At 48.6% G+C, this 14,664-nt stretch overlaps 1 protein-coding gene across 6 annotated transcripts in view; it reads right to left on the minus strand.

Moving 5' to 3' along the window:
- DEPDC5 (DEP domain containing 5, GATOR1 subcomplex subunit) overlaps positions 1-14,664 on the minus strand; it is a 358,748-nt gene that overhangs the window by 237,575 nt on the left and 106,509 nt on the right. For all 6 annotated transcript variants that reach the window (XM_063913059.1, XM_063913056.1, XM_063913058.1 and 3 more), the window contains exons 8-9: positions 2,219-2,292; positions 2,053-2,127 (exon numbers count right to left, since the gene is read on the minus strand). In XM_063913059.1, the coding sequence (XP_063769129.1) occupies positions 2,053-2,127; positions 2,219-2,292 (149 nt within the window). The remainder of the gene's footprint in view (positions 1-2,052; positions 2,128-2,218; positions 2,293-14,664) is intronic.

A 14,664-nucleotide genomic window follows, 5' to 3' on the forward strand; every position in this document is an offset into this window, starting at 1 on the left:
TGCCTTATCGGTGAGATAGGACCTGCATCTGGCGGATGGGTTTTCCACTAATTACCCTATTACCCAGGGTGGTGAGAAAGTTTAAACAGGAAGACCAGCAGAGAATGGCAATGTATGATCTAATTCTGCTCCCTCAATGTTCAGACCTACTAACACAGGGTCCTGGTTATCACAGACATGTGGATTGCCTGTCTTTGACAGCTTGGCCATTGAAATCTCTATCCTGAGGTCAAGAGGATACTTTCAAACAGTGTTCAGAGCAAGGAAACCTTCCTTAGCTCGCATTTATCACCAAATATGGCAAGCCTATATTCATTGGTGCAGTGAAAGAAAATCTACAGCCACACCACACTGGATATGCCCAAGATCACCAGATCTTGGAAGCTATGCATTGATGGGCCTGGTGAGTGCTTGGATGAGAGACATCTGCGAATGCCAGGTGCTGTAGGTGAATGGGACCCTAAAAAATTTTCAGAGTTTCCAGGGTCTTAGCATTCTTTCAGACAGGAATGGATGGCTTCCTTGAGAGAGCAAGGGTCGGCATTGACTGTAGAGTTCCAAAAGTAAATGACCAACTTACAGGATGTGCGTACTTTTTTCCAGGGTATGCTGCGCATTCAACCTTTGGTTGTTTCTCCTACAGTGCCGTAGGACTTGTTTAGTCCTGAAAGCCCTTCAAGTTGCCCCATTTGAAACACTTGTAATATGGATCATAAATGGTTGACAGCTAAAGTGTCTTTTCTACTGACTAGGGCGTCAGCTAGAAGAATATCAGACTTAGGGATATTGTCATATTGTTCCCCATTTCTGATTGTTTATCTAGATAAAGTAGTTCTCAGAACTAGAACTGGGTATCTTCCTAAGGTGATGACTAAGTTCCACCTTAACAAAGAAAATGTTGTCCCGGCCTTTTAGGTTCTGGGCCTTTTCAGCGGGAGATGCATCGCTGGACGTGATCCGTGCATTAAGGATATACGTAGATTGTACCAGTGTCATCAGAAAGGCATAGTCTCTCTTCATTCTCTATGGATTTCACAAGAGAGGATGGCCTGCTGGTAAGCAGACACTGGCAAGATGACTTCAGATGACGAAGCATATTCTCAAGCTGATCTCCCTGTTCCGGCTAATGTCTCTGTTCACTTTACGCGTAAGGTAGATCCGTCATGGGCAGCACAATGTGGTGCTTAAACAGAACAGGTATGTAAGGCAGCCATATGGTCTTACGTTTACACATTCATTAAGACATTATGCCTTGGTTACCTTTGCCTCTCACGATGCTGAATTCGGGCAAAGGATTCTCCTAGGCATCAGGAGCGTCCCCACCACTAAACTGCTTTGATAAATCCCATTGTTATCCTGTGGATAACTTTTGGACGCTGCCGGAGAAATATACGTTATGGTAAGAACTTACCGTTGATAACGGTATTTCTCCTAAGTCCACAGGTTCCACAGGGATCCCACCCTGACGTACCTGATTTGAGGATTCATTTTACTCACTAACCTCTTCCTTCTTGTACGGAAGGGTGTGCATGTGTATAGGTCCCGCTTGATTAGGGTTCTACATGATGCTCCTGCCTTCTGCTTTGGAATACAACTGATTTGCCTGAGCCAGGGGGCAGGGATATATGGACGGGCCCGTTGAATGCTGGGAGGCCGGAAAGCTTTGATTGATTGGTGCAAATCCGCTGTCGCTCCATCATATCCCATTGTTATCCTGTGGAACCTGTGGACTTAGGAGAAATACCATTATCAACGGTAAGTTCTTACCATAACGTATATATGGATTTACTCCATTCATATTTACTGGGAGGACTGTCATCTTTCCATTCTAACACAATACCACAATAGTAGATGGTAGAAATATAACTGAAGACCTGCCTACGGATAATATCTATTACTGTTAGCGCTGCATTAAACAATTATGTGTACCGCACAGATGTGAAACTCCAATGTGCAGAAATCTTAGGATAATGCTGATAAATAAGCAAGAACAGACCAAACAACAGTGATGTGAAAGCATTCCAGTGTTAAGAGGCAATGATAAAGTCATACCGTAAATATCAAAGTCCCACATCTCACAGCTCATCTGTATAAATATATAAACCATGGCGGATGTAGAACGGAACACTACCTGCAAAATTTGGAAGAGATGGTGCAGTCATCAGAACAACAACATGGAAGGAGGTAATGAGAGAAAGGTACTGTATAAAGGGCACACCTACCCTGGTATCCTCACTGATGTAGCCACAGGTCACCTTTTCACTCTTCACCCATAACTCTCCTGCCTGTGCTCTACAATGTACAAAATATCACATTGCAGGGTGCATTCCAATGGTTCTCGTATTAAAATTTAAGGAACACCGTTCACATTATATCCACAGGTAAGTGCATTTATTTTCAATCAATTACTTGAAAAAATAAGATTTTAAACCTACCGGTAAATCTTTTTCTCCTAGTCCGTAGAGGATGCTGGGGACTCCGTAAGGACCATGGGGTATAGACGGGCTCCGCAGGAGACATGGGCACTCTATAAAGACTTTAGATGGGTGTGCACTGGCTTCTCCCTCTATGCCCCTCCTCCAGACCTCAGATAGAGAACTGTGCCCAGAGGAGACGGACAGTACGAGGAAAGGATTTTTGTTAATCTAAGGGCAAGATACATACCAGTCCACACCATCCACACCGTACAACTAGGAACATACGAACCAGTTAACAGTATGAAACTAAACAGCATCAGCCAGAGACTGATCAAAACTGTAACATAACTCTTATGTAAGCAATAACTATATACAAGTCTTGCAGAATTCAGTCCGCACTGGGACGGGCGCCCAGCATCCTCTATGGACTAGGAGAAAAAGATTTACCGGTAGGCTTAAAATCTTATTTTCTCTTACGTCCTAGAGGATGCTGAGGACTCCGTAAGGACCATGGGGATTATACCAAAGCTCCAGACCGGGCGGGAGAGTGCTGATGACTCTGCAGTACCGATTGAGCAAACATGAGGTCCTCCTCAGCCAAGGTATCAAACTTGTAGAATTTAGCAAAAGTGTTTGAACCCGACCAAGTAGCCGCTCGGCAAAGTTGCAATGCCGAGACACCTCGGGCAGCCGCCCAAGAAGAGCCCACCTTCCTAGAGGAATGGGCCTTTACCGAATTTGGTACCGGCAATCCAGCCGTAGAATGAGCCTGCTGGATCGTGTTACAGATCCAGCGAGCAATAGTCTGCTTAGAAGCAGGAGCGCCAACTTTGTTGGCCGCAAACAGGACAAACAGTGCCTCTGTTTTTCCGAACTCGATCCGTCCTGGCTACATAAATTTTTAAGGCCCTGACTACATCAAGGGACTTGGAATCCTCTAAGTCCCCTGTAGCCACAGGCACCACAATAGGTTGGTTCATATGAAATGACGAAACCACCTTAGGCAGAAATTGAGGAGGAGTTCTCAGCTCTGGTCGATCCACATGGAAAATCAGATAAGGGCTCTTGTGAGACAAAGCCGCCAATTCGGACACCCGCCTTGCAGATGCCAAGTTTGAAGAGGTTCAAACCAGTGTGATTTTAGGAACTGTAACACCACGTTAAGGTCCCATGGTGCCACTGGGGGCACAAAAGGAGGGTGGATGTGCAGTACTCCCTTCACAAAAGTTTGGACTTCCGGGAGAGAAGCCAATTCCTTCTGAAAGAATATCGATAGGGCCAAAATCTGTACCTTAATGGAGCCTAACTTTAGGCCCATATCCTCTCCTGTTTGTAGAAAGTGGGGAAAACGGCCCAGGTGGAAATCTTCCGTAGGAGCATTCTTGGCTTCACACCAAGATACATACTTCCTCCAGATACGGTGATAGTGTTTCGCCGTCACCTCCTTCCTAGCCTTTATCAAAGTAGGGATGACTTCCTCCGGAATACCTTTCCCAGCTAGGATTCGGTGTTCAACCGCCATGCCGTCAAACGTAACCGCGGTAAGTCTTGGAACACGCAGGGCCCCTGCTGCAACAGGTCCTCCCTGAGAGGAAGAGGCCACGGATCTTCTGTGAGCATGTCCTGAAGATCTGAATACCAGGCCCTTCGAGGCCAATCTGGAACAATGAGTATTGTCTGCACTCTTTTTCGTCTTATGATTCTCAATATTTTTGAGATGAGAGGAAGAGGAGGGAACACATAGACCGACTGGAACACACATGGTGTCACCAGGGCGTCTACCGCTACTGCCTGAGGGTCCCTTGACCTGGCACAATATCTGCGAAGCTTCTTGTTGAGGCGTGACGCCATCATGTCTATTTGAGGAAGTCCCCGACGACTTGTTATCTCTGCAAAAACTTCTTGATGAAGTCCCCACTCTCCTGGATAGAGATCGTGTCTGCTGTGGAAGTCTGCTTCCCAGTTGTCCACTCCCGGAATGAAGACTGCTGACAGCGCTTACGTGATTTTCCGCCCAGCGAAGAATCCTGGTTGCTTCCGCCATTGCCACTCTGCTCCTTGTCCCGCCTTGGCGGTTTACATGAGCCACGGCTGTGACGTTGTCTGATTGAATCAGCACCGGTAGACCGCGAAGAAGATTCTTGTCGTAGGCCGTTGTATATGGCCCTCAATTCCAGTACGTTGATGTGTAGACAAGCCTCCTGGCTTGACCATAGTCCATGAAAATTTCTTCCTTGTGTGACTGCTCCCCAACCACGGAGGATCGCGTCCGTGGTCACCAGAACCCAGTCTTGAATGCCGAACCTGCGACCCTCGAGAAGGTGAGTACTCTGCAGCCACCACAGGAGAGACACCCTGGCCCTGGGGGACAGGCTTATTTTCTGATGTATTTGTAGATGGGACCCCGACCACTTGTCCAGAAGGTCCCACTGAAACGTCCTCGCATGGAACCTGCAGAAGGGGATGGCCTCGTAGGTTGCCACCATTTTTCCCAGTACTTGAGTGCATTGATGGACTGACACTCTTTTTGGTTATAGCAGGTCCCTTGCCATGTTCTGGAGTTCCTGGGCTTTCTCCATTGGGAGAAAAACCCTCTTCTGTTCCGTGTCCAGAATCATGCCTAAGAAAGATAGCCGAGTCGTTGGAATCAACTGTGACTTTGGTAGATTTAGAATCCTGCCATGCTGCCGCAGCACTCTCAGGGAGAGCGACACGCTTTTCAGCAACTGATCTCTCGATCTCGCTTTTATCAGGAGATCGTCCAAGTACGGAATAATTGTGACTCCCTGCCTGCGCAGGAGCACCATAATTTCCGCCATTACCTTGGTGAAAATCCTCGGGGCCGTGGAAAGCCCAAACGGCAACGTCTGAAACTGGTAATGACAGTCCTGTACAGCGAATCTCAGGTAAGCCTGATGAGGGGGATATATGGGGACATGAAGGTATGCATCCTTTATGTCTAGAGAAACCATAAAATCCCCCCCCCCCCCTTCCCCTTCCAGGCTGGAGATAACTGCCCGGAGCGATTCCATCTTGAATTTGAACTTTTTCAAGTACAGATTTAGGGATTTTAGATTCAGAATGGGTCTGACCGAGCCATCCGGTTTCGGGACCACAAACAGAGTTGAATAGTACCCCTTCCCCTGTTGGACTAGGGGAACCTTGATAATCACTTGCTGTTGACACAGTTTTTGAATTGCAGCTAAAACAATTTCCCTCTCTGGGGGAGAAGCAGGTAAAGCCGATTTGAAAAATCGTCGAGGAGGCACCTCTTCGAATTCCAGCTTGTAGCCCTGGGATACAATTTCCATCGCCCAAGGATCCACGTCTGACTGAACCCAGACCTGGCTGAAGAGATGAAGACGTGCCCCCACCGGCGCGGACTCCCGCAGCGGAGCCCCAGCGTCATGCGGTGGATTTAGTAGAAGCCGGGGAGGACTTCTGCTCCTGGGAACTAGCCGTAGCAGGCATTCTTTTCCCTCTACCTTTACCTCTGGCGAGGAAGTAAGAGCCCCGACTTATGCGACCGAAAGGACTGCATCTGATATTGTGGTGTTTTCTTTTGCTGTGGGGGAACATAAGGTAAAAAAGTAGATTTACCCGCGGTAGCTGTGGAAACCAGGTCCGCGAGACCCTCCCCAAATAAAAACTCACCCTTGTAAGGCAAAACATCCATATGTCTCTTTGAGTCGGCATCACCCGTCCATTGGCGGGTCCACAGGGCTTGCCTAGCAGAAATTGCCATGGCGTTGGCTCTTGAACCTAACAGCCCCACGTCTCTCGCAGCGTCTCTCATATATAAGGCTGCGTCTTTAATGTGACCCAAGGTCAATAAAATGCTATCCCTATCTAGGGTATCAATGTCAGATGACAAGTTATCTGCCCATGCTGCTACTGCGCTACATACCCAAGCTGACGCTATTGCCGGTCTGAGCAAGGCACCCGTATGTGCATAAATTGATTTTAAGGTAGTTTCCTGTCAGCGATCAGCAGGAACCTTGAGGGCTGCCGTGTCTGGAGACGGCAGCGCCACCTTTTTGGACAAGCGCGTCAAAGCCTTGTCCACCCTGGGCGAGGATTCCCACCGTAATTTGTCCTGAGCGGGGAAAGTATACGCCATAAGAATTCTCTTGGGAATCTGCAGTTTCTTGTCTGGAGTTTCCCAAGCCTTTTCAAATAACGCGTTCAGCTCATGAGATGGGTGAAAGGTTACCTCAGGCTTCTTTTCCTTAAACATGCATACCCTCGTGTCAGGCACAGAGGGGTCATCTGTGATATGCAAAACATCTTTTATTGCAATAATCATATAATGAATACTTTTGGCCACCCTTGGGTGTAACCTCGCATCATCGTAGTCGACACTGGAGTCAGAATCCGTGTCGGTATCAGTGTCTGCTACTTGGGACAGGGGACTTTCTGAGACCCTGGAGGGCCCAGTGATACAGCCAAAGCCATGGATTGACTCCCTGTTTTTTCTCTGGACTCTGCTCTGTCCATTCTCTTATGTAATAATGACACATTTGCATTTAAAACATTCCACATATCCAACCAATCAGGTGTCGGCGTCGCCGACGGAGACACCACAATCATCTGCTCTACCTCCTCCTTAGATGAGCCTTCCGCTTCAGACATGCCGACACACACGTACCGACACCCCCACACACTTAGGGATATATATATGGAGACATTCCCCCAATAAGGCCCTTTGGAGAGACAGAGAGAGAATATGCCAGCACACACCCAGCGCCACCGGACACTGGAATAAAATCCCAGTCAGTACAGCGCTTTTATATAAATATACTCACTGCGCCAAATAAATGTGCCCCCCCCCTCTTTTTTGCCCTCTGTACATGTGTTCAGCAGGGGAGAGTCCGGGGAGCCAGCTTCTCTGCAGCGTGCTGTGGAGAAAATGGCGCTGGTTAGTGCTGAAGGATCAAGCTCCGTCCCCTCAACGGCGGGCTTTGGTCCCGCTCAAATCCTTATACTGGCGGGAGTTTTTGCAATATACAGCCTCCGCAGTATATACCTATGCCAGTGTCCCTAGAGGTTTCATCATTGCTGTCCAGGGTGCCCCCCCCCCTGCGCCCTGCACCCATACAGTGCCACCAGTGTGTGTGTAAATGCGGGAGCCGCCTTTGAAGTCTTCTTTCTTCTCATACTCACCCGGCTTCTATCTTCTGGCTCTGTGAGGAGGACGGCGGCGCGGCTCCGGGACGAACGGCGAGGGTGAGACCTGCGTTCCGACCCTCTGGAGCTAATTGTGTCCAGTAGCCTAAGAAGCAGAGCCTATCATTTAAGTAGGTCTGCTTCTCTCTCCTCAGTCCCACGATGCAGGGAGCCTGTTGCCAGCAGTGCTCCCTGAAAATAAAAAACCTAACAAAAGTATTTTACAGAGAAACTTAGTAGAGCTCCCCTGCAGTGCACCCAGTCTCCTCTGGGCACAGGATCTAACTGAGGTCTGTAGGAGGGGCATAGAGGGAGGAGCCAGTGCACACCAATCTAAAGTCTTTAGAGTGCCCATGTCTCCTGCGGAGCCAATCTATACCCCATGGTCCTTACAGAGTCCCCAGCATCCTCTAGGACGTAATAGAAATAAATTATGACCTCTTAATATACTCATCAGAATAGAGAAAGGTTCAGAAACCCAATAGCTGTTTACGTACTAAGAGCACATTCGTCAAGGGTACAACACAAAATTCATCTAAATATACCTGTTTTATTAGACATGCTGGCACTAAATATCACCAGAGCAAAATAACTGCAAGAGACTAAACAAATAAAGCAGTAACATGTAATGTGTCAGTGTAAAATATAAGTGGGACAGTGTTCATAAAAACCTAGAGCAGGGTGCTCAACAAGCAACAGCTGTTGTGGAACTAAACATCCCAGCATGCCCTACCACGCAGCTGCTATTAGGGGATACTAAAACTGATGCAGGGCATGCTGGGATGTGTAGTTCCACAACAGCTTGAAAGACACATTTTGCACACCCCTGCCCTGGAAGAAAGCAGCAATAACAATAACAAATCAAAATAAATATTATAGATGTCAACCTCCAATTTAACCATAGGCCTGATTCATGTTTGTAAGTAAAGCGCACAAATAGAAAGCTTTAGTACTACCTGGTGTGCACTGGCTCCTCCCCCTATGACCCTCCTCCAAGCCTCAGTTAGGATACTGTGCCCGGACGAGCGTACACAATAAGGAAGGATTTTGAATCCCGGGTAAGACTCATACCAGCCACACCAATCACACCGTATAACTTGTGATCTGAACCCAGTTAACAGTATGATAAACAGAGGAGCCTCTAGAAAAGATGGCTCACTACAACAATAACCCGATTTAGTTAACAATAACTATGTACAAGTATTGCAGACAATCCGCACTTGGGATGGGCGCCCAGCATCCACTACGGACTATGAGAAATAGAATTATCGGTAAGTAAATTCTTATTTTCTCTGACGTCCTAGTGGATGCTGGGAACTCCGTAAGGACCATGGGGATTATACCAAAGCTCCCAAACGGGCGGGAGAGTGCGGATGACTCTGCAGCACCGAATGAGAGAACTCCAGGTCCTCCTCAGCCAGGGTATCAAATTTGTAGAATTTAGCAAACGTGTTTGCCCCTGACCAAGTAGCTGCTCGGCAAAGTTGTAAAGCCGAGACCCCTCGGGCGGCCGCCCAAGATGAGCCCACTTTCCGTGTGGAATGGGCTTTTACAGATTTTGGCTGTGGCAGGCCTGCCACAGAATGTGCAAGCTGAATTGTACTACAAATCCAACGAGCAATAGTCTGCTTAGAAGCAGGAGCACCCAGCTTGTTGGGTGCATACAGAATAAACAGCGAGTCAGATTTTCTGACTCCAGCCGTCCTGGAAACTTATATTTTCAGGGCCCTGACTACGTCCAGCAACTTGGAGTCCTCCAAGTCCATAGTAGCCACAGGTACCACAATAGGCTGGTTCAGGTGAAACGCTGAAACCACCTTAGGGAGAAATTGAGGACGAGTCCTCAATTCTGCCCTATCCGTATGAAAAATTAGGTAAGGGCTTTTATAGGATAAAGCCGCCAATTCTGACACGCGCCTGGCTGAAGCCAGGGCCAATAGCATTACCACTTTCCATGTGAGATATTTTAAGTCCACAGTGGTGAGTGGTTCAAACCAATGTGATTTTAGGAACCCCAAAACCACATTGAGATCCCAAGGTGCCACTGGAGGCACAAAAGGAGGCTGTATATGCAGCACCCCTTTGACAAACGTCTGAACTTCAGGAACTGAAGCCAGTTCTTTTTGGAAGAAGATCGACAGGGCCGAAATTTGAACCTTAATGGACCCTAATTTTAGGCCCATAGACAGTCCTGTTTGCAGGAAATGCAGGAAACGACCCAGTTGAAATTCCTCTGTAGGGGCCTTCCTGGCCTCGCACCACGCAACATATTTACGCCAAATACGGTGATAATGCTGCACGGTTACATCCTTCCTGGCTTTGATCAGGGTAGGGATGACTTCATCAGGAATGCCTTTTTCCTTCAGGATCCGGCGTTCAACCGCCATGCCGTCAAACGCAGCCGCGGTAAGTCTTGGAACAGACAGGGTCCCTGCTGGAGCAGGTCCCTTCGTAGAGGTAGAGGCCACGGGTCCTCCGTGAGCATCTCTTGAAGTTCCGGGTACCAAGTCCTTCTTGGCCAATCCGGAGCCACGAGTATAGTCCTTACTCCTCTCCTTCTTATGATTCTCAGTACTTTGGGTATGAGAGGCAGAGGAGGGAACACATACACTGACTGGTACACCCACGGTGTTACCAGAGCGTCCACAGCTATTGCCTGAGGGTCCCGTGACCTGGCGCAATACCTGTCTAGTTTTTTGTTGAGGCGTGACGCCATCATGTCCACCTTTGGTTTTTCCCAACGGTTCACAATCATGTGGAAAACTTCTGGGTGAAGTCCCCACTCTCCCGGGTGGAGGTCGTGCCTGCTGAGGAAGTCTGCTTCCCAGTTGTCCACTCCCGGAATGAACACTGCTGACAGTGCTATCACATGATTTTCCGCCCAGCGAAGAATCCTTGCAACTTCTGTCATTGCCCTCCTGCTTCTTGTGCCGCCCTGTCTGTTTACGTGGGCGACTGCCGTGATGTTGTCCGACTGGATCAGCACCGGCTGACCTTGAAGCAGAGGTCTTGCTAGGCTTAGAGCATTGTAGATGGCCCTTAGCTCCAGGATATTTATGTGAAGTGATGTCTCCAGGCTTGACCACAAGCCCTGGAAATTTCTTCCCTGTGTGACTGCTCCCCAGCCTCTCAGGCTGGCATCCGTGGTCACCAGGACCCAGTCCTGAATGCCGAATCTGCGGCCCTCTAGAAGATGAGCACTCTGCAACCACCACAGAAGAGACACCCTTGTCTTTGGGGACAGGGTTATCCGCTGATGCATCTGAAGATGCGATCCGGACCATTTGTCCAGCAGATCCCACTGGAACATTCTTGCGTGGAATCTGCCGAATGGAATCGCTTCGTAGGAAGCTACCATCTTTCCCAGGACTCTTGTGCATTGATGCACTGAGACTTGCCCTGGTTTCAGGAGGTTTCTGACTAGGTCGGATAACTCCCTGGCTTTTTCTTCCGGAAGGAACACCTTTTTCTGGACTGTGTCCAGAATCATCCCTAGGAACAGAAGACGTGTTGTCGGAATCAGCTGCGATTTTGGGATATTTAGAATCCAGCCGTGCTGCCGTAGCACTACTTGAGATAGGGCTACTCCGACTACTAACTGTTCTCTGGATCTTGCTCTTATCAGGAGATCGTCCAAGTAAGGGATAATTAAAACGCCTTTTCTTCAAAGAAGAATCATCATTTCGGCCATTACCTTGGTAAAGACCCGAGGTGCCGTGGATAATCCAAACGGCAGCGTCTGAAACTGATAGTGACAGTTTTCTACCACAAACCTGAGGTACCCTTGATGAGAAGGGTAAATGGGGACATGGAGGTAGGCATCTTTGATGTCCAGAGACACCATATAGTCCCCTTCTTCCAGGTTCGCGATCACTGCCCTGAGTGACTCCATCTTGAATTTGAACCTCTGTATGTAAGTGTTCAAAAACTTCAGATTTAAAATTGGTCTCACCGAGCCGTCCGGCTTCGGTACCACAAACAGCGTGGAATAATACCCCTTCCCTTGTTGCAGGAGGGGTACCTTGATTATCACCTGCTGGGAATACAGCTTGTGAACTGCCTCCAATACTGCCTCCCTGTCGGAGGGAGACGTTGGTAAAGCAGACTTCAGGAACCGGCGAGGGGGAGACGTCTCGAACTCCAATTTGTACCCCTGAGATACTACTTGCAGGATCCAGGGGTCCACTTGCGAGTGAGCCCACTGCGCGCTGAAATTCTTGAGACGGGCCCCCACCGTGCCTGAGTCCGCTTGTAAGGCCCCAGCGTCATGCTGAGGACTTGGCAGAAGCGGGGGAGGGCTTTTGTTCCTGGGAAGTGGCTGTCTGTTGCAGTCTTTTTCCCCTTCCTCTGCCCCGGGGCAGAAAAGAGGAACCTTTTGCCCGCTTGCCCTTATGGGGACGAAAGGACTGAGCCGGATAAGACGGCGTCTTTTTATGTTGAGAGGCTACCTGGGGTAAAAATGTGGATTTCCCAGCAGTTGCCGTGGCCACTAGGTCCGATAGACCGACCCCAAATAACTCCTCCCCTTTATAAGGCAATATTTCCATATGCCGTTTAGAGTCCGCATCACCTGACCACTGTCGCGTCCATAATCCTCTTCTGGCAGAAATGGACAGCGCACTCACTCTTGAAGCCAGAGTGGAAATATCCCTCTGTGCATCTCACATATATAGAAATGCATCTTTTAAATGCTCTATAGTCAACAATATACTGTCCCTATCCAGGGTATCAATATTTTCAGTCAGGGAATCCGACCAAGCTACCCCAGCACTGCACATCCAGGCTGAGGCGATTGCTGGTCGCAGTATAACACCAGTATGTGTGTATATACTTTTTAGGATATTTTCCAGTTTTCTGTCACCTGGTTCCTTGAGGGCGGCCGTATCCGGAGACGGTAACGCCACTTGTTTTGATAAGCGTGTGAGCGCTTTATCCACTCTAGGGGGTGTTTCCCAACGCGCCCTAACCTCTGGCGGGAAAGGGTATAATGCCAATAACTTTTTAGAAATTATCAGTTTTTTATCGGGGGAAACCCACGCTTCATCACACACCTCATTTAATTCGTCTGATTCAGGAAAAACTACAGGTAGTTTTTTCACACCCCACATAATACCCTTTTTAGTGGTACTTGCAGTATCAGAAATGTTTAACACCTCTCTCATTGCCGTGATCATGTAACGTGTGGCCCTACTGGAAGTCACGTTTGTCTCCTCACCGTCGACACTGGAGTCAGTATCCGTGTCGACGTCAGTATCCACCACCTGAGGTAACGGCCTTTTTAGAGCCCCTGATGGTTTCTGAGACGCCTGGACAGGGACTAGCTGATTAGTCGGCTGTCTCATGTCATCAACCGTCTTTTGTAAGGAGCTGACACTGTCACGTAAATCCTTCCATAAAGCCATCCACTCAGGTGTCGACTCCTTAGGGGGTGACATCTCTATTATAGGCAATTGCCCCGCCTCCACATCATTTTCCTCCTCATACATGTCGACACAAACGTACCGACACACAGCACACGCACAGGGAATGCTCTGATAGAGGACAGGACCCCACTAGCCCTTTGGGGAGACAGAGGGAGAGTATGCCAGCACACACCAGAGCGCTATATATAGATATAGGGACAACCTTATATAAGTGTTTCTCCCTTATAGCTGCTGTATTGTTAATATCCCGCCAATTAGTGCCCCCTCTCTTTTTTACCCTGTTTCTGTAGTGCAGGACTGCAGGGGAGAGTCAGGGAGACGTCCTTCCAGCGGAGCTGTGAGGGAAAATGGCGCCTGTGTGCTGAGGAGATAGGCTCCGCCCCCTTCTCGGCGGCCTTTCTCACGCTTTTTGTGAAAATCTGGCAGGGGTTAAAATTCATCCGTATAGCCCAGGAGCTATATGTGATGTATTTTTAGCCAGCCAAGGTGTTTCTATTGCTGCTCAGGGCGCCCCCCCCCAGCGCCCTGCACCCTCAGTGACCGGAGTGTGAAGTGTGCTGAGAAGCAATGGCGCACAGCTGCAGTGCTGTGCGCTACCTTGTGGAAGACAGGATGTCTTCTGCCGCCGATTTGCCGGACTCTTCTTGCTTCTGGCTCTGTAAGGGGGCCGGCGGCGCGGCTCTGGGACCGAGCTCCAAGGCTGGGCCTGTGATCGGTCCCTCTGGAGCTAATGGTGTCCAGTAGCCAAGAAGCCCAATCCACTCTGCACGCAGGTGAGTTCGCTTCTTCTCCCCTTAGTCCCTCGATGCAGTGAGCCTGTTGCCAGCAGGTCTCACTGAAAATAAAAAACCTAAACTAAAACTTTCACTAAGAAGCTCAGGAGAGCCCCTAGTGTGCACCCTTCTCGTTCGGGCACAAAAATCTAACTGAGGCTTGGAGGAGGGTCATAGGGGGAGGAGCCAGTGCACACCAGGTAGTACTAAAGCTTTCTATTTGTGCCCAGTCTCCTGCGGAGCCGCTATTCCCCATGGTCCTTACGGAGTTCCCAGCATCCACTAGGACGTCAGAGAAAAAGGATTTTTTTTTAATAACAGTAAATCCTTTTCTCGTAGCCCATAAGGGATATTGGGGGAATCTAGTACGATGGGTATAGACGGGGTCCCTTTATGCCCCCGCCGACAGGCAGTTATAGGTAAAAACGTGCCAGAAGGAGAAAGGACATATATGAGAGAAGGAACATGATAACAGAAAAGGTGGTGAGATTTACATACCAGTACACCACTAACATGGTAGTGACGGTCCTGTAAAGCAAACCTTAGTTAAGCCTGATGAGGCGGTCAAATCGGAATATGAAGGTACGCATCCTTGATATCAAGAGACACCAAGAATTCCCCCTCCTTCAGACCTGAGATTACCGCTCTCAGAGACTCCATCTTGAATTTGAACACCCATAACTACAGGTTCAACGACTTGAGATTTAAAACGGGCCTTACCGAACCGTCCGGTTGCAGAACTACAAACAAGTTGGAATAATAACTCTGGTTTTGCAGCTGAAGTGGAACTGGAACAATGACCTGAGTCCATACCAGTTTCTGAATTGCTTCCTGTAAAGTCATACTTGCTTCGCGAGAAGCTGGTATGCCTGATATGAAGAATCT

The sequence above is a fragment of the Pseudophryne corroboree genome, chromosome 1, assembly GCF_028390025.1.
Source record: "Pseudophryne corroboree isolate aPseCor3 chromosome 1, aPseCor3.hap2, whole genome shotgun sequence".
Taxonomy (NCBI): Eukaryota; Metazoa; Chordata; class Amphibia; order Anura; family Myobatrachidae; genus Pseudophryne; species Pseudophryne corroboree.